The sequence below is a fragment of the Alligator mississippiensis genome, chromosome 3 (genome assembly GCF_030867095.1).
Source record: "Alligator mississippiensis isolate rAllMis1 chromosome 3, rAllMis1, whole genome shotgun sequence".
NCBI classification, from domain to species: domain Eukaryota; kingdom Metazoa; phylum Chordata; order Crocodylia; family Alligatoridae; genus Alligator; species Alligator mississippiensis.
In genome coordinates this window covers 139,068,418-139,089,660 of record NC_081826.1, presented here as the reverse complement: position 1 = coordinate 139,089,660, position 21,243 = coordinate 139,068,418, and the positions used below count along the sequence as shown (strand labels likewise).

General features: G+C 40.9%; 1 protein-coding gene across 6 annotated transcripts in view; it reads left to right on the top strand.

Moving 5' to 3' along the window:
• The window catches only part of SEMA5A (semaphorin 5A), a 629,987-nt gene that overhangs the window by 490,563 nt on the left and 118,181 nt on the right, over positions 1-21,243 (top strand). For 5 of the 6 annotated variants that reach the window (XM_059724460.1, XM_059724455.1, XM_059724457.1 and 2 more), the window contains 2 exons: positions 684-875; positions 18,337-18,484. In XM_059724460.1, the coding sequence (XP_059580443.1) occupies positions 684-875; positions 18,337-18,484 (340 nt within the window). The remainder of the gene's footprint in view (positions 1-683; positions 876-18,336; positions 18,485-21,243) is intronic. The other variant, XM_059724459.1, reaches the window with a different exon arrangement.

The following is a 21,243-nucleotide window of genomic DNA, read 5'->3' as shown; positions in this document are numbered from 1 at the left end:
TGTGTGTGTGTGTAGATACAAATACACACACACATATACAGATATGTGTGTGTGTATTCCCTAATATAGCTATATCTAAATATAGCTATATTAGGAAATAATACACACACACACACATGCACAGAAACTATATTTAATTTTATAAAAAATATACAATACGCCTTTATGCTGAAGATAATTAAAAAATGAAAATGCAAATTTTTTTATTGAATTGGTTTTTATTACTTTTTAAGCATAACATATTGCTTCAGCCTTAATGTTTATCAGATATGGCCTACATCCAGTGAAGATTGTTAATAAGAGGTAAATGCTATAGCTTAGGCTATACAAAAATATTTTAAGCCCAAATAGAATAATAATAATAATAATAATACATGAACCCAGTGAAGTTGAGATTCATCTCTTGAAGTATTTGTAGTGAAGCATTTCTAAACTTGTCTTGATTCAAATCTTTTTCCACAATCAGAGAATGAGTTTTATGGATTCTATATCTGTTAGGTTGTTGTCCAGCAGGCCCATTTTAATAGCAGTATCCACAAGGCATGGAAAAGGGAAGCCTCAGAGAAACTCAGTGTTTTTTCTCATCTACTCCTTAGAAAGCTTAACTCGAAGTAGTACAAGCAATCCCAACCTTTGCACATATATTAACGGATCCAATTCAGCTCTTAGTAACACCCATACAGTCCTACACTTTCTATAACAGCTGACAGAACCGTAGCTTCTTATTCCAGAAATGGAGGATGGACTCCATGGACTTCCTGGTCACCCTGCAGCACCACCTGCGGAATCGGCTTTCAGGTCCGTCAGCGTTCCTGCAGCAATCCAACGCCCCGGCATGGGGGTCGCGTGTGCGTGGGACAGAACCGTGAGGAGAGGTGAGTTGCTTTTTCTCAACTGCTTGTATTAGTTTCTTCCACTTAGATTTGTTTACAAGTTATATTTTCTCCTTTGCCTGCCTTGTGTCCTTACTCTTTTGTGTAATTGCTGCTAGCACATTACAACACCATTACTATTAGCAGGGACCTAGGACTATAGCAGCACTTCCAACTTTTACTTAACCAAGTCCTTCCTAAAGCAGCTAAGCTTCTAGCAGTGCCAGTCAACTGTTTGTGCTGAGGCTATCCTCTCTGGTAGCCTATGAGACCCTGAAAATTGATTTTACTGGAAAATTGATTGCACTAAGTATGAATTGTAACTTGACCAGACACAAAACTAAAATATATAGTAAGGTCAAAGCACTGTATTACTGGTGTGCTGAGTTCAATTTTTTTTTTCTCTCTTATATAAATTAAGCATCTTTACTGCACTTGGGAAATTTTCAAGGACTCTGATGTGTTCAATAAAAAAATACCATCCTACAATCAAATATATATTTAGTGACACTTCACAGTAGCCAAACTTGACTGTATATATATTAACCTATCCATAGATCAAGTCAGCATTTTAAATCAGACTGTGATTTCACAGTTTGTTGTTTCACATAGCATTTTGTCACCCAATCTCCAAATGTACAGTTTTTGATTCCATAGTATATGCACGCAAGAGACTCTGATTTATGATTATCTGTCCAGCATAGAAATGAAACATTTCTTTTTATATTCATAAAAAAATAGACAAGTGACTGCACTGAAATGTATTATCATGTTTCCAGGGGCATCCTGTCAGCTGCAAAAGAATTAGCAAACAGTAGCACAATCATATGACAGTGTTAGCATTCTGAGTACCTGGGCCATCAGTTCTAAGAAATGTATACAGATCTCTTTTCTCCTTGATACACACTTATAATTTACTTTAGTGTTCCTGCAAAGTACATTCACACGACCAGTGGAGAAGAGATCACACAATATTAAACAGCAGGTGCTTTTATATTGCCTGCACATCAAGACAGGAGTCATCTCTATTTTCTTTTCACCATGTCTAATACTTTTAAGATAGCTTTCAATAAGAGTGATAATGAGAAAAATTTCAATGATGTAATGTTGCTCTGCAACATTTGGGGGTTTCAGTCGTGCATATTTACCATTGTTTGGTCATAATGACCAAGATTTTGATTGGCTATAGAACACAGGCATTAGGTCAGGCAAGAAAAAAGCTTCCCCCATCTAAAATCTACTTCTGGAAGTGGAGTTATGACTGAAGCCTCACAACTGTCCTTCAGCAGTTACCATGTTTCTAGACCTGAGAGGTCAGCAAGATACAAGGCAGGCTCTGAGTGGGTATTCTTCAGAAAGGAATTTCATTTGAATAAAATGGCCATGATACATTTTGGTATTTATTGTTCATTTTCACATGTTAATTGTAATATGATTAGAGGATTAACAAAGAGACGTAATGAATGAATAGTCAGAGATCAGGAAAACATTAAGGATTTCTCTCCTCAAATCTAAAATAAAATGTCCACTGTCAAGACAATGAATACCTCCCAAAAAGTACCCGTGACATGGGCAAGGATACATAGAGTGACTTGAGACCATTAAAAATAAAGCACGAGGGATTAACCAATAGTTGTACTTAATTGTTCTGGAGGAACAAAACAATGAAGTTTCTCAATTACTTAAAAATGTATAACCTGATTCATAAAGCTGCCCTTCTAAAGAACTTCAGTACTCTAACTGTGACTCCTTATACTAATTTTGGGGCAAGAAAAATTAGCTGAGGAAATCATTATGTAGTTATAATCTTTCTTGAAGAGCACACTATACTGGTGCTAACACCATAGTTTTATAGGAGTAAAATTGTTTCTCTGACCCTTGAAGTTTCACAGAATGGTCAGAATGGAGAATACAGGAAAACTAGGGAATATACTGAGGCATGACCTCTGGGTTAAAATCTGTGGGGAACACGGCATAGGGGACACAATGGTGAGAGTCTACTACAGACCCCCCACCCAAAGTCCAAGAACTTGACCAGGAGTTTGCCCAGGAACTGGCTGAGGCCACATGCTCCAGGACCATGGTTGTCATGGGTGACTTCAATTACCCAGACATCTTGTGGGAGGATCACTCAGCAAAATCTGAGCGGTCGCAAAGCTTCCTATCGTGCGTGGATGACCTCTACCTGACTCGAGAAGTCTATGGGCCAATGAGAGGTAAAGCACTGCTCGACCTGGTATTGGCTACTGGAGATAACCTAATTGACAACCTAGTGATCGATGGGAAGCTGGGCAACAGTGACCACGAGCTGATCACCTTCACCATCCGCTGTAAAACTGGCAAGTCAGTCAGCAACACTGAAGTCCTTGATTTCAGGAAAGCTGACTTTGACAAGCTCAGGAAGCTTGTCAGAGAGGCCCTAAGGGACCATGACCCCAGGGGGAGGGGAGGGGAGTTCAAGAAGAGTGGTTGCTCCTCAAGGGAGCGATCCTCAGTGCACAAGCTAATTCTATTCCATCTCAGAGGAAAGGCAGCAAGAGGGCACAGCAGCCCCCCTGTCTCTCCAGGGACCTAGCAGACCTCCTGAGGCTAAAAAGAAATGCCTGCAAAGGATGGAGGATGGGATTCACCTCCAAGGAGGAATATTCTTCACTGGTCTGGTCCTTCAGGGAACAAACCAGGAAAGCCAAGGCTGCAACTGAACTCCAACTAGCTTCAAGCATCAAGGACAATAAAAAGTCCTTTTTCAAATATGTGGGGAGCCGGAGGAAAAGCAAGGGCGACATTGGATCCCTGCTGAACCAGATGGGACAACTGACGTCCAGGAAAAAGCTAGCCTATTAAATGGGTACTTTGTGTTGGTCTTTCATCAGTCCCATGGGACGCCCATGCCCACTACAGGACAGGAAGGTCTGGGTGAGGGAGATCCCCTTGAGAGTCTGGATACCTTCAAGTCAGCCGGCCCTGACAATCTACACCCCAGGGTATTCAAGGAGCTGGCGAGCATCATAGCCCAGCCTCTGGCATGGATCTTTGAAAACTCCTGGCGGTCTGGTGTAGTGCCCGAAGACTGGAAGAAGGCCAATGTGGTGCCTATCTTCAAGAAAGAGAGGAACGTGGATCCAGCAAACTATAGGTCCATCAGCCTGACTTCTATCCCGGGGAAGATCTTAGAAATGTTTATTAAAGAGGCCATCCTTAATGGACTGGCTGATGCCAACATCCTGAGGGATAGCCAGCATGGGTTTGTTGCAGGTAGGTCTTGCTTGACCAATCTCATTTCCTTCTACGACTAGGTTACCTATCACCTGGACAGGGGAGAAGAGATTGATGTCATATATCTTGACTTCAAAAAAGCCTTCGATCTGGTATCCCACGATCACCTCTTGGCGAAACTGGACAATTGTGGCCTTGGGTCCAACACGATCCACTGGCTGGGAAGTTGGCTCCGTGGTCAGACCCAGAGGGTAGTAATTGACAGTAGTCAATCATCATGGTGCCCTGTGACCAGTGGGCTCCCCCAAGGCTCTGTCCTTGTACGCATATTGTTCAACATCTTCATTAATGATGTGGGCATTGGAGTCAGAAGCAGATTGGCCAAGTTCACCGATGACACCAAACTTTGGGGCAAAGCATCCATACCAGAAGACAGGAGGGTGATCCAGGCTGACGTGGACAGGCTCAGCAAATGGGCGGATGAGAACCTGATAGTGTTTAACACTGAAAAATGCAAGGTTCTCCACCTTGGGAGGAAATACCTGCAGCATCTTTATAGGCTCGGCAGTGCTTTACTGGCTAGCACTAGGGAAGAAAGAGACTTGGGGGTCATGATTGCAGTGTGATGCTGCAGCTAGTAAAGCAACCAAAACGCTGGCTTTCATCCATAAATGCTTCTCAAGCAAATCCCGGGACATCATTCTCCCCTTGTACTCGGCCTTGGTGAGGCCACAGCTGGAGTACTGCATCCAATTTTGGACCCCACAATTCAAAAAGGATTGGAGAATCTTGAGAGAGTTCAGAGAAGAGCCACGTGCATGATCACAGGTCAGGAAAACAGACCTTACGATGACAGGCTGAGAGCTATGGGGCTCTTTAGCCTGGAAAAGTGCAGGCTCAGGGGTGATCTGATGACTACCTATAAGTTTATCAGGGTGACCATCAGTATCTGGGGGAACGTTTTGGGTGCTCTGGTGAACAAGGGCTGATGAGGTTGAATGGTCATAAACTACTACAAGACCATTTCAGGCTGGACATAAGGAAGAATTTCTTTACTGCCCGAGCCCCCAAGGTCTGGAACAGCCTGCCATCGGAGGTGATTAAAGCACCTACATTGAACAGCTTCAAGAATAAATTGGATGCTTATCTTGCTGGGATCCTATGACGCCAGCTGACTTCCTGCCCTTTGGGCAGGGGGCTGGAATTGATGATCTTCTGAGGTCCCTTCCAGCCCTAATGTCTATGAAGTCTATGACATGATTTACCACCACTTTTGTCTGGTGCCAATAGTGTTACATCTGCCTCAAACTGAAGTAATTTGTTTGAGAATCAGGCCTAAGTTATTTAGGACAACTGAGCAAAGAATTCAAAACTGGTAGCTGACTAGAAACCTTTAGCTTCTTCCTCTGCTTACAGAATATCTACAAGCATCTTTCCTAAAAGTTACCCACCCAGTTGCTCAGGCAATGGTTTTATGTGTTTTTAAATGCATTGCTTCATTACAAACAGGTCTGTCTGCAAATTCTGTGTGCAAGCTCCGTCTCACTTTCTATAGAAAGTTAATATAAAAGAGGCATAAGCGTGACTGAAGGGAACACACTAACAAATCTGAGTAAATATTACATTTTAAGTATTTATTTTTTAAGCCTTTTGGGCCATTTTCCCCCCTCAGTGATACCCATACAAGCTTCTGGAAGTCTTTATTCTGGAAAGACTTATAGATTTCATAGACATTACGGCTGGAAGGGACCTCAGAAGATCATTGAGTCCAGCCCCCTGCCCCAGGGGCAGGAAGTCAGCTGGGGTCGCAGGATGACTTATGTATTAGGCTTAACCTTATGTATGTGAATTATCCATTGGAAACCAATGGAATTACTTACCATATTAAAGTTGGGTTAAATCTTTGTGGGATGTGGGCCTAAGATGGAGGACTGAGCGATGGTTAAAAGATGGGGGGGAAAAAAGAATAGGATTATGTGGCCAGTTCTCAGTATAGAAAGAAGATAAAATTACAGCTGCTCTTCAGAGCTTTTAGATACAGTCTGAAAAATCAGTAAGGATAGCAATGTGCCAGAGTTTGCTGATTCTAGAAAATGATTTGTTGTCAGCACTCAGAAGAAAAGCATCCTGATGAATTTTTGAAGGACATAAGAAATTACCTCATTTTCCTGTATGTAGGTTATTCTTTAGAAGATCAGTGAACCTTGTCAAGTTTCCATTTATAGTGTTCCTTACTGGCTATAGTCTCTGTCCAAAGAGGGTAGTACTATCTATCCCTTCTGATCTGCTTCCATGCTAAATAGTTCCTACTTTTTAAAAACCTTTTCTCCTTTTAGGCAGTTCCAAAGCTTCCAATCATTTTCTTATCTTGATTTGTTCCGTTTCTACTATGTCATTTTTGAGTCATTCATCGAAACAAATCATATTCAGTGAACATAATGTAGGCAGCAGCATCCATATTATTCTCTATCTTTTCTTTACCACAACCTAATACTTTATTGATCATTCACTGTATTTCCTCATTTTTTGACAAGCACTGAGTGATGTTTTGGCGGATTTGCCCCATTCCTATGCTTAGACCTGTGTTCAGGGAGATTAATAATCGAGGATCTACCAAATGAGGGGTTTAAACCATTCCTTTCTCATGTTTATTGCTTTGTGCTTGTGTGCACCCTACTTAGTTATCATGTTTTCTACTCCACACTTCTAATAGTTTGCACAGTCAGAAAGGAACAGAAACACCTGGATCCAGGCACAATATAGAGTGAGTACACACCACAGCATGTTCAGACGTCCATTTTTTCCCATGTCTCCTTGGGAATCCAGATCCATCATTTGAGGATGAGGATAAGAAGCAAGCTTCCAAGGACTGAGTGTATAGTAACCTGAGTGATGCCATGGGTGCTCCTTCACCTTCCATAAGTGTCTTTGGAGAATTAGTATTCAGAGATGCCATGGCAGCTATGTTCCTTAAGGAGCTGTTCTGTCAAGTTGTTCAGGGTAAGAGAAGCTAATGGGGGTACAGAGGACAGGCAACCATGGTACCTGCCTTCTGGAAGAAGCTGTGAACATCAGTTTATTAATCCCACAAATCCCCTTCTGCTCTGTACAGGAGTTTATGTAGGAGAAGGGAATATTAATCATGGCAGATCAGAAAGGTCTTTACTGCCCCACCTTTTTGGGGGCAGACAGCCAATATTCAGAGCCTCAGGAGGTGTTCCTCCTAGGAGGAGAAATTGATGATAGACTCAATATTTCTTTGTGCAATCCTGCTTATTTTCAAAGAGTGTTCAGAAAGTTCTCTGAACACAGTTTTTTTTTTTCTTCCCCAGAATGATGTGTCTGTTCCACACCTGCTCTTCCAAACAGCACTTTGCTGAAAAAGCTCTCTCATACTTCCTTTTCTTGCAAGGCCATTGCACCAGAGGCTGCCTATACACATGCTCCTCAGCTTTCTAATTAGAACGCAATGGAGCAAACTCAATTAACCAAGTCTCCTCTGCGTTCTAATTAAAATGTTGCAGCATCTCTGCAGTATCATGTGTATTAAGTCCCCATGTGTTTTAAAATGGCCACAGGGTGCTTTATCTAAACCTCCTCAAACAAACTTTAAATAAAGCATCCCATAACCATTTATAAATGCACGGGAGCTTTAATACATATGATGCTGCAGTATTTTAATTAGAGAGGCTACCTGGGAGCTGCTCTAATTAATTACGCCCCCCCGCCCTCCCCCAGAGGGCGTATATAGACACCCAGAGTTTCTACCCTGTCTCTCTGCATCTGTGGAGCTGTCTTCTTTAACACAGCTATAAACATGTCCTCTACATTTGCAAAAGGTCTGCCCACATAACTCAGCTTCTGAACAGTTTTGCCTCTGGCCTATTCCCTTGAGCAATATTTTTTGTTGTTTCAACTTTGTTCATAAAAGTGCTAATTGCACATTTACAAGAAAAGGGGGTAGTTAGTATCCCTGTTAGTCTCAAGGAGCTTTTTGTTTGCCAGTAAGTCAAAGAAATACCTGCTGATAACCACCACCAACCTTAAATATGAAAATATGGTGTAGACAGGGACAAGAATGAATGGTATAGAATAGGTAGAGAAGGTTCTGGTAAATGTGATATCTTTTATTAGACCAACTAAATAGTTGGAAAAATTGTTCTTTGTAAGCTTTCGGGCACAAATACCCTACTTCAGGCATAGGGAGAGTCTGGTGGTGTTTTATGTCCTCTACCAGATGGAATAGAAGCCACTATGCAAAATGCAGGTCTGTGAAAATACAAGTGTGTGGCAGTGAGGATCAGAAGCCATGGGAGACAACAGGTGAGAGACAGGTAGGTTGAGGGGAGAACTAGGGAATGTTGATCTGGTAATAGAATGTAGCTGGTAAAATGTAGAGATGTTACCTGGGGTTATCGGATGGCAGGCAGATTGTAATGTGCCATAAATTTAATGTCTATGTTTAATCCATGATTTTTTGTGTCCAGTAGATTTATGAAGTAAACTTCGTAGGCTTGCACTCTCTGGACACCATCACAGGAGGTGCTGCCCCACTCAGGGTCCCTGCCTCCTTGCTGCTGCAGGGTCAGGGTCAGGGCCAGAGACTGGCCAGCAGGGGCCTTTATGTGAGGGGGCAGGGCGGGGGGTTATTTCCCCCTTCCTCCAGCATCTGGCAGAGGGGGCAGGAGTGGGCAGACCCAGGCTGCCGTGCCCCGGGGACAGAGGAGGAAGAGCGGGGGAATAACCCCCCTCCCTGCCCCCTCTGCCTCAGAGGTCATGCTGGCTGGCATCTGTCCATGTCCCTGCCTCTGCCACTGCAGCAGCAAGGAGCCAGTTCACTCCAAGCTACTGCGGAGCTGGCCATGTCCCCATCTCTTCCCCCCCAGCACAGCTTCCCTGCAGCCAAGGACACACTCGAGCACCCCCCTGCCCCCGGCTCCTGGCTTGAGCAACTGCAAACATGTACCTGCATTTCCTCAGTCCAGAGAGGATGTACTTTCACTTGCAAATTGGTTCAATCTAGGCAGGTTAGACTAACTTGCAAAGATTGGATCAGTTAAGGCTAGAGATGTGAAAGCCTGGGGAAAAAAACAGAAAAATGCAGAAAAAAAAACAGGTTTTTTTCATAGTTTCATAGTAGGTAGGGTCAGAAGAGACCTGAGCAGATCATCAAGTCTGACCCCCTGCCCTGGGCAGGAAAGAATGCTGGGGTCAAATGACCCCAGCTAGGTGATTATCTAGCCTCCTTTTGAAGACCCCCCTAGGGCAGGAGCGAGCACCATTTCCCATGGAAGTTAGTTCCAGATCCTAACCACCCTGACTGTGAAGTAGTGCCTCCTGATATCTAGCCTGAATCTACTCTTGGTCAACTTATGTCCATTATTCCTCATTACTCCCAGTAGTCCTTGGGGGAACAGGGGCTCTCCTATAGCCTGCTGGTCCCCCTTGGCCAGTTTGTAGATGGCCACCAGATCCCCTCTCAGTCTTCTCTTGTGGAGGTTGAACAGATTTCTAAGGACATCTTTGGTTTTTTTCAAAAAAATTGGAAAAATTGAAAATTTGGGGGAAAATTAAAAATACCTCTTATAAAATATTTTCTTTTAGAATGATGAATAAAATTTTAATACAAGGTATTCATATATTGCTACCCTTCGCTCCCCAAAAATGTTTTTTAATAACTATGTACAGGCAACCCCTGCTTAGTGCTCTTAATTGGTTCCTGAAAAACCGGACAAAATGAATGTTAATCGAAACCGATAGTATTTGATGTCCCAAGATGGCAACCACAAGTGTTTTTAATGACCCAAGATGGTGACCGTGAGTGTTATAATGAAACACACTGAGCGCTAAGCGAAATCAAGTATCAACTTAAAACAAGCGTTATAGTGAAATGGCGCTAAGTGAAACAGCATTAAATGGAGATTGCATGTAATAGGAGCACTTTTATGTAAGACTACCTACAGTATCAGATCATTACAATTCCTGTACACCAAGGACAAGGAGCACACTACAACTCTCATATGCAAGAGCAAGATGCATTTCTGCCCCCAGGGGGCACTGCCATTTTCACAAGAGAAGGAAGAAGGATTCAGTGCTTTCTTTGCTTGTGGACTTCCTCTATTGTTGACTTTGATCTAGAGATTGGTGGATCTGCTCCTGTCCTCCTGACTAGGCCTCAGAGGGCTGGGAGTGGACAATGGCAGCATCATCCATTCATTCCTGTAGAGATTAGAAACGAGGAGCTTTTTGCCCTGCTTGCTCAAAAGCCGCAGGAGAGGAGACAGAGCAAGTCTAAAGGTTTTGGAGTTGGAAGGAACCTGCCTCCTTCTGTCCTGTGACCTTGAGATCCACAGAAGTAGAGAAGCAGCACAAAGGAGCTGAAAGAAAGTATACTTCTTTATTGAAAGGTAAGAGTTCAAATTTCTCTGACTTCAGTATATTAAACTATATTTTAGCTGTATTAGTATATTTTCATAACCTATGTAATTCATAATTGAACTCCCTACTAAGATGATGTTTTGTGACAAATCATCCAACTTTAGCAGTGAGGTGAGGCCTGTAGGGCAGGGTAGTTGTTCACAGTTAACTCCTGAGGAGGCCTCTCCTCCATCCATCATTAAATTTGTACATGCGTAGCTTAGTGTTTATATATGCAAGCTAGCCACTAAATTATATTTTTCTGTTTTCTCCCTCAGCAAAATAGTGCAACCAACTTCTAGCATATGGAAGCATTTCCACACTGCAAGTTATTCTGAAAAAAAAATGTGATTTGCAAATCTTTTCAAATGAAATATGCATTTCAAAATGCTACTAGGATAACCAAACACATCCTTGTATGTAAGAAGTGTCCTGCAGACATTAAAAAATCCTTCATGGGTATAAGTGAGGAGGAGGTAGATCATGATGTTGAAAGTGCAAGTAGCTCTTTCCAACGTTCTCAATCCAGAAGTTCTCCTACTACTGCTTCTTCTATAACATCAGCATCACAAAGGGTTTCCCAATCAACATCCTCAAGTAACCAAATATTGCAACCAACTGTATACAAAAGACTTTCAATAGCTTCATTTGTAGACAACATGACACCTGAAGATCAGGAACAAATTGTCCAAGCTCTTGCAAGAGCAATATATTCTTCTGGGACGGCATCATCAATAACTGAAACTGCATACTGGCAGGAAGCTTTTAAATTACTAAGACCATCATACCGTTTGCCTAGCAGACATCCTTTGAGCAAGCCTCTTTTAGAGTCAGAATATGAACATATAATACAATCTGTGCAAGGAAAAATCAACGAAGCACTGTGATTTGCAGTACTTACAGATGGATGGACAAAAGTGTGGGGAGAAGGAATCATAATCTTTGTCATAACAACACCTCAACCAGTTTTTTACAGAAGCATTGAAACAGGAGAGAACAGGCATATTGCAGAGTATATCGGTAGTAAAATATGCGAAGTCCTACAGAAAATTGTGAGTAGTGAAGTATTTGCTTTGCTGACTGACAATGAAAGTAACATGAAAGCAGCATGGGAGATCATAATGGATAAATATCCACATATTATTGCAATAGGATGTGCATCCCATGGGCTTCTTAATGACTTCATGAAGTTGGACACTGCAAAAGATGTATAGAAGAGCAGAAGAAGTTATAAAACATGTAAAAGCTATTCATATTGTAGCTGCAGTCTTTAAGAAGCAGGAAGAAAAGAATGCAAAGAATAAAATAGTGACACAAACTCTGTAGTAAAACTAGATGGGTTGGAGTAGTGATCTCATTTGAAAGTTTACTAAAAAACAAGGAAACTCTTCAAGAAACAGTAATAATGGAGGATCTTAAAGTACCCAGAAATGTAAGGAACACTGAACTTGATGAGGATGTCTTCTGGGTTCAGCTGTAGAACTCCCTGAAGATTCTAAAGCCAATTTCTTCAGTACTCACTGCATCTGAATCAGACAGTGCATTTTTGTCAGACCTTCCTTACCAAATGGCCCGGATAAAATCAACTGTTTTTGAGAATCTAAGTGTATCTCCATTTACAAGTATAGAAGAAAGAAAAGTGAAAGACTCTAATAACAGACGGGAAGAATGTTGTTGCCAATCATAGATTTCATAGACATTAGGGCTGGAAGGGACCTCAGAAGGTCATCGAGTCCAGCCCCCTGCCCCAGGGGCAGGAATTCAGCTAGAGTCAGAGGATCCCAGCAAGATAAACATCCAAATGTCTCTTAAAGGAGTCCAGAGTAGGGGCTTGCACCTCCTCTGGAGGCAAGCTGTTCCAGGCCTTTGAGGCTTGGACAGTAAAGAAGTGCTTCCTTATGTCCAGCCTGAAATAGTGTTGGAGGAGTTTGTGACCGTTTGACCTTGTCATCCCTTGGATGTTCCCCCAGGTCCTGATGTCCCCTTATATACTTATAGGCAGCCACCAGGTCCCCCCTGATCCTGCGCTTTTCCAGGCTGAAGAGTCCCATGTCTCTCAGCCTCTCATCATAAGGCCTGTTTTTCTGCCCTCTGATCATGCGTGTGGCTCTCCTCTGGACTCTCTCAAGCTTCTCCACATCCTTTTTGAATTGTGGAGCCCAGAACTGGATGCAGTACTCCAACTGCGGCCTCACCAAGGCTGAGTACAGTGGGAGGATGATGTCCTGGGATTTGCTTGAGAAGCACCTATGGATGCAAACCAGAGTTTTGCTTACTTTATCATCTGTGGCATTACCTTGGTGGCTCATATTCATCTTGTGGTCAATCATGACCCTCAAGTCCCTTTCAGCCATGGTGCTAGCAAGCGTAACACTGCCAAGCCTATAAGCATGCTGCAGGGTGGGGGTTTCCCCAAGGTGGAGTACCTTGCATTTTTCGGTGTTGACCACCATCAGGTTTTCCGTCTATTACCACTCTCTGGGTCTGACCTCAGAGCCAATTTCTTCAATAAATTCATGCTGCTGCAAATCTCTTGAATCCAAGAATCAAAGACAGAAATCTTAATAATGATAGCACTGCTACTGCATTTGACTGAATTACAAAACAAGTGACACACTTAGGACTTGATGTTGGAAAGATACTTTCAAATGTTGCAGAATAGAGAACATCTTCAGGTATTTGGTCCAGAAATGCAATCCTGCACTTGGCCAAACATATCCCTCCTGCAACATGGTGGCAAGGCACACATGGCTGCATAACACAGCTGCTGCTCCTCTTGCTTGTCACCTGTTTCAGATTCCTACTTCTTCTGCAGCATGTGCAATAAACTGGTCTATGTTTGGAAATACTCACACTAAATCAAGAAATAATCTAACGTGTACGAGTAAAGAAGCTTGTCTCAATCCAGGCAAACCTTTAGTTTTCAAAAGTCCATGAAGATTATAAAAATGAAGGATCAGAAGAAGCAGAAACTGCTGATAGTGATGGCTCAGAAAATGAGACTGATTAGACAAAGTTTCATGTAGCAAAATTAGTATTCAATGAGTCTTGGTTTTTTTTTCCTTTTTTGTCAACTCTTTTTCTAAAAATGAGTGTTTTTTGTATCTGCTTGACACTGTGGAGGAGACTAAGTCTAGAATACATAGTAACTTCCTTTGTTTTACTATAATGTTGATGGTTTCTTCTATGTTCAACTTTAATTTTTCCCTGTTTCTCATAAACTGGCAAAAACTAAGAGATGCTAGGTTTCTTAGAGTTCTGCATCTTGTAGCCCCATTTGTAACAAAAATTAAAAACATTTTAAAGTAAATTCAATTAGTAAATTTGTAATTATTGTCTGAATAAGCTATACTTTTAAATTTAATAAATATACCAAACATCATTTTATAACCAAACCAAGTTAAAGTAGGAAAGTGAATTTAGATCTGTAAAGGGTGCTAAGAACATAAGTATTGCAGATTCAATTTTTCCCAAAATTTCCATTTTTTCCAGAAAAAAATGTTTTTTTTTCCATGGCTTTAAAATTTCCGGAATTGTACATCTCTAATTCAAGCTCTGGGTTTTTGAGCATCTGACCCTAGCCAATGAGGGACTCACCTGACCAGAAGAGGGCTCAGGCTTGAGCTATAAAGTACCATTTTTTAAAGGATTAGATCTTTATCCTAGTTGTACTAGTATGAGTAAGAAATTAAAAGGCCCATCAACAGGTATTCTTTAGGGCATAAATTTATTTCTACTGTGTTAGAAAGACATTTACCTTCATGAGATGAAATCGAAAAAAAAGAGAGAACATGCTTTCCCTTTCTTTGAACCATCAATACAGAGCACTTCTGAAGGGAGGATGCTGGGCTGGATTGACCTTCCCCCTCTCCCCCTGCCCTCCATAAAAATTCCCATATTAGGAGAACAGAACTCAAATTCATGAGAAGGGAAGAGGGGAAGGGTCACTGCACTAAACTAGCATTTTTTCATGCCACTCTTCCTCTTGACCTCATTTCTGCTAGAGATAGGGTCAGTGCAAAGGGCAGCAGTTTCACAGATCTGAGTTCGTTATATTGCTTGTTTTTCTGAATTACTGTAAAATATAAGCCCTGTGGATCCTGAGAAAAAAAATTGAAAGGAGGGAGAGAGGGAGAGTAAGAGAAAGAACACAAAAGAGGAAAAGCCATTTCTGGCTAACTTGAAATGCAACCAAAAAGAGGCTTAATAAAACTTGGCTCAAAACCCCATGCTACAGCAAAGTTCTCAGAATCATCCCTGCGATTGATCTTTGACTGTAAAAACATACCTGATGTTTTTGGAGTTTGCTTGGATGAGATGGATATAGGACTGCACTTGTGTGGTGCAATTCTTTCAAAGGGCAGTAAAAATGCAAACTCAGCTCCATGACCAATTTTGTTTTATTAAGAACTAAGCAGAGTATATAGGCACTTTGTGTTTTTTGTAACTTCAGATGTATCTTTAAATGGATGTGATGAACAGAATTCTAGCACTGCTGACCTTTCCAGCACATACTAAATCAACTGGTAAAATTTTGTCCTCCTATGCACTTATCTGAGCAAGAGGTATGATACATTGACATTTGAGAACAGGTATTTAATAAAGACACTTTGGTGAGAACATGTTACTCGACAAGTTAGTAACAGCAGTATACTCAACAAAGATCAGACCTTGAGAGAAATATTCCAAGCTCCTAGACTCCTGGTTTTCAAACACCCTAGCTTGCCCAACTCATCATAAGAAGCGAACTCGCCACTACCCAACAGACATCAAGTGGAACACAGCCTTGGCTCAGCAAAAAAATGCTTAACCTGTCAACACATCTCCACTGCTACTAGAATCAACACCCTCCAAAACAAACCAAACCAAACCATAATTCATGGTTTCTACACATACCTTTCACAAAATGTGATATATCTGATACAGTGCACAAGATGCTCTCATGGCAACTACGTGGATGAGACTAAACAGAAACTACACACCAGATTAAAGTGTCACAGAAAAAATATAAAAATATAATATGCTCCATTAGAAGCACATTTTTTGGAGAACAACCATTCCCTCTCTGACATCACTCTCATTGTGCTAAAGGGAAATCTGCCTACCACCATTAAATGGCAAGCCTGAGAACAAATATTCATGGGCTGGCTGGACATTAAGGGTGAAGTTGCACATTACACTAAGACCATACTAAGAGCACTTAAAATGCGAGCATCTGCACATTAAAGCTTGTTAACTTGTGCTAAGTGCCCTCTGAGCATCACAGAGTTATGCCACTTCAGGTAAGGGTTAACTCTGGGCTTTGCTCCCTTGCTTGTGAAAGAGTAACTTCATTCTGTTCCACAAAGATAGAGCAATTTGCAGCCCTCCAGCATCCCAGGATGTACTGTTCCCAGCCCCATACTCCCAGCCAAATCAGTGATAGAGCCCAAGTGTCCTGACTCCTTGCTAATCCTTGCTTGCTAGCCTTCTAGTGGCAAATCAAAGCTGTGCAGGCAAGAAATGGGATTAACCCTTAACATGTGACTGCTCACAGCATGCTCTAACTTTAACTTCTCTTAACATTCCACATATTTAGTATGGTCTAAGTGTAATGCGAACTTCATCCTAAGAACCAAGGACTTAACACTGCTTTTGGTTTTATGGTACATTATAAACTACCTGATCCCTGAATTCTTCCCACATAAATGTGAGAATGCCACCCCTGCCCCCATCTTTCAATAGGCCTTTATTTACCAGTAATCAGCTGGTTTTCTTTTGCTAATTGTTTGTCTGCTACCCCTGGGAATTTCTCCACCCAGTCTTCTAACTGTATTTTACTTTGTTGTGTTGGCTCTCACTTCTCAGACTTAATGAAAAATGTCTTGCATTAGAAAGCTTGTCTGACTCTATCCCAACTGTGTAATTGGTCCCATAAAAGTTATCACACTAAAAAATTCTTGCCTTGTACACATTTTATGTAACTCCAAGCCCCTAACTTGTGGCTTAATTTCAGAGAAAGAGAGAGTGAGTCCCAAAGTTAATACCAACCTTCTACCAGGATCTGGAAGTACACTGCAAAAACTATGTGTTACATTCATTGGCTGACTTCCTTCTGACAGCTCATTTGCTCCTATTTCTTCTATTTCTGTGAACATTTGTACAGGTAAACTTTTCAGTCCATATTGATCACAAGAGAAAAGTGTCACAAACATTCACAAGGATGTCAGCATGTGGCTGTTTTCACACAGGGAGCATTTGTGCCACCAAGGAGAATATTCTGGGGTCTGGAAGTTATCCAGTCACAGAATGGAACATTACAATGTAATTCAGAAGACCAATTACATACTGTGTACAAAGAATTAAAAATAGCTAGTGTGCAAAGGAATAGCCAATGAACAGTTTACGAGCAGTCCACGGATTGAAACACATTCACCCAAACTTTTGGATAATTCTGACTTGGCGCACTAAAAATTCACAAGTAGAGAAAGGAAAAAGAAAAAAAGAGGTCAGTTAATCAAATATATTAATTGCTCTTAGTTTGCCCAATTCCACTTATACATAGGAGCATATTTGGCTCTCATTTTCCCTATGTAACCTTGGCTCACTATGTTTCTCTTGTAGGGAGAACTATGACTTTACTAGCAAATTGCCTGTTAAGAATGACTGGAGGGTGGGGTGGGAGAGGGGGCTGGGATGGAGTGCCGCCACCTAACACACCTTGCTGCCGCTGTTCTGCCTCTTGCAGGGAGCGGGGTTGGGGAGCCAAGGCCAGCCTCAGCTCCCCCACCTCCTGTCCCATCCTTGGTACAGCTTTCGAATCATGACAGTGCTCACCCACACTTGGAGCACTCTGATTGGCTGTTTCCATCAGCCAATCAGAGTGCAAATAAAGTGTTACAGACAGATAGACAGACAGATAAACTTAGGCTTTTATAATATTAGAAAAACATCTTTGTGTCCAAATAGAAAAAAATGAGAGACTAGAATATTAAAATAAATATTCTTTGCAGGACAGGATGAGGAGAAAGCAACTTCAAAAGTAGTTATAAAGTAAATGGTAGTCAGTGCATCAAAAGTTGAAAGATGGAAGGCAATACAATGCCCAGTTTGATTTTTTTTTTTTTCGCTTGACCCAGATTAACATAAATATTAACAGTCCTGAAGCAAACTTTTCATTTGCTATTAAACAGTCGGAGGGCCTTCTGAATCAGATTGCCTGAAGGCTACTGAGAAAATCCTTAGGTAAATTGTGATGCTTAAAAACATACTTTAGAGGTAAAAGCAACAATATGATCAAAGTATTTTATGGAACCCTTCTACTTAGAATCATGTTTTATCTTTGATGTTACCTATAAAATCAGAGGCAGTGTGACAGTTGGAAAGCCAACTCAACTGTTCGAGCAGGAAAAAAAGATGAATTATAAACAAGGCTTGACTTGCTTGTTTCTGCTTGTAAAATAGTATCTACATAAATATTTGCCTTTCTAATTCATGGACTCAGTTCTTCCCTCAAGTACAGGTATTACTTCTATTGGAGTAGCAGTCTACTCTGGTGTGGAATGTGTTTTACAGTTAAGTAGATACACAAGCTGTATTGCACCCAGAGTGAAGATGGACAATGATGAAAATGCTGTACTTTCAGTTTGCACCAAAAATATTCCAATCATATATTTATGTGTCATATACAGTATGACAGTCATCACTTCTGTGTTTCAAAAAATAAAGGGTTTAACAAATAAATATGAGGCCACCCATGTGAAACATTTCCATGTGCAAACATCTGTCTAAATAATGGAAAATGTAGAGGTCGGGGACCTTTTTGCATTAAATCATTTTTTTTCCCCGTCAGATACTGCAATGAACATTTGCTATGCCCTCCACACGTATTCTGGACAGGCTGGGGTCCGTGGGAACGCTGCACTGCCCAGTGTGGTGGAGGGATTCAGGCTCGTCGCAGGACTTGTGAGAATGGCCCTGACTGCCCTGGCTGTAATGTGGTGAGTCACTTCTAGGATGTCTTGTCAGCAAACACTCACAAACATGGTGATTTGTGAGCGTGAGTTTATATCTACATTGTTTGAATCTATTTATTATTTGCATTACTGAAGTAACTAAGAGCCCAAGTAAAGGACTAGGTGGAAACACAAGAAAACTGATATATTGATTAGCAGATCAGCAGTGTACCCAGAGCTAACCAACATCAACAATTTTGCAGACAAGGTACTTCGGGAATTTTGCAGGCATTTCAGAATTTTGCAAGCATTTCAGTAATGTTTTCAAAAAGGAATTTTAAGGTGAGCCTGAAGGAAATCTGTGAAATGGCTTTGTAGGTATTTATGGGGAGCAACCGCAGGGTGAGGGGCAGCATGGGACATGGCATGAATGTGCTTATTAGAATATTTAACAAGTGTGAGATGGAGGGTGGCAATACAGGCTGGTCAGAATAAGGAGACAGCTTCTTGACTGAATGAATGAAGACAGGCAGGGTGGAGCTAGGGACAGGAGGCTAGTGGATAGGTGCAAAGAGGAAACTGAGATATTCAATGCAGCAGGCTGGGAGAATAATCTGCGGAGCAGAATTCTGTATGAATAGGAAAATATTTCATTTGCTAGTGCCAAAGAAAAGGATGATTCATCTATCGAGACACAGTATGAAATCTTAAAGAGAGCTTGAGCTGAGTGGACACATAGGTAAGACCAAGTATTAGAGGTATTACAAAAAAAGAATCTGCAAAACTAGGGCTCAGTGCTGATATGGATACTTAGAAAAAATACTAGTCTAATTTTCCAAAATTACTGAAAAGGTCTGGGGAGAAGGATAAGAGCTCTAATTTAACACAGTTGACCTTGAGCTGAACTTGAGCTGGAACTTGTTGGACATCCGTGTTGGGAACTATTGGTGCCTGTAGACATGCGTGATGTGTGTGTAATGACAGTGCATCTGACCAGACTCAGGTAATTTACATGCTTCAGCAGCCTCAGGGTCTCATGTATTCAGCATCCTACACTTCAAAATGGTGGTGGTGGGAGTACTTTAACTAAAGCTTGTTGAACAAAAGCAACCCCCTGCCACCATTTTGAACTGTGGGATGCTGAATACATGAGATGCTGTGGGCACTTTAATTAGAGTGGACCCCGAGAGCCACTTCAATTAAAGCCCTGTACCCCTCCCTGCAAAAAAAAACAAACCTGGAGCACATGTAAAGAAGCCCTGTGACATACTTTTTGGTCCTTTGTTTCAGAATGTCATTCAAGAAGATAAAAATACAGTTCTCTAAATAGTGGGCCAGTATTTAAATTTCCTCAATTTAGAGGATAAACTTGATTAATTACAAGGTGTGTTATCATCCATGGACTTTTTTTACCATCACTGGCAAACTTGTTCAAAACCAAGTAAAGGGTAATTTATAATAATCTCAGTTTTGCTTTTTCACATGCCCTCCGTGGTTCTATGCTGCTTTTGACACTTGTCCCACAACTGAAATTTCACTGTTGCAAGGAAATTCAATACAGTCAAAGCATTTGTTCCCTTCCCTTGGCTCAACTTAATTAACCAAGCTATCTTCACTTCTGCTAAGTCTTCAAAATATTTGACTTCTGTTGAAGAAAGGAAAATCTCTTGCACAGATTTGTGGTTAAACCTCTGTGACTGGCAAAAAGAAGTTAAAGAGTGCACTATGAAAGTTTTCTGTTTCCATCTTCCTTGTTAAATGTGTGTTAGCATTACTTGGCTCATATGATTGAGCAATGTAATCTGTTCCTGATCTGTAGTGAAAAGTATATACCCCAGATAGCTTTGGGAAATTCTATGAGAGGAAGAATATTATGAGGTGTTTTGTCAGATATTAGATCCAAAAAAATGAGACTGTTGTTTTTGGGATTTGCAATCCGATTTTCCTGTCATTTGTAAAATATTTCAGCAACTGTAGCGACGTCTAGTGTATTCAAACAATTCCTTCCTGGTTCAGTAACCACATGTTTTGTTTAGACATTTTGCTTCAATTTTTTCAGTAAAACATGAAGATTTTTACTCCAATTTACTTCTCAAATGTTTCAGCATGTCCTAAAATGGTATCAGCATACCAAAAATATGGTGCAAATTCCTAGTAAATACCAGGTTTCTTGGAAGACAAAGAATGTAAGTCTAATGACTTAAGCGTGTGGTTTACTAAGCGACTGTGAGTATGCAGCTGAAAGCTGCTAGTCTTGAATTGAAAGGTCCTTTACCATATAACAGAACTGTGTGGAAGCGCACAATTTAGAAATTTATTGATTATTAGTTAAGAAGAAACTGTTCCGCTAGCGGAAAAAGACCTATTTGAAGTATTTTATGACTTTTTAGTTGTTGATTGCATACAATATTTATGCTGCTAGAATATCCTAATGAAAAAGGGTAATTCTATCAAGGCTAGTATTAAGAGACTTTAATCATCTGATACAAATACATTTTTCAGTGTGAATATAATGCCAAGCTAATAGCTTGCAAAATAATTAAAACCATGCATATTTGTAACCACAAATGCACAAAGTAGAAATATTTATGATTTGTTACTAACTTTCTTTGATTACTTATTGGTAGTGAAGAAATGTTAGGCTTGGATTAATATGTGGTAGAAAAGTAAGATGGACTAGATTTTTTTCCTACTGTTTGAGCACCTAATGGAGTTAGATGCCCACATGCCATTCTATTTTACCTTATTCAAGTCCTGAAAATCCATTAATTAATCTAGTTTTGTAACATGGCATTATCTTACCT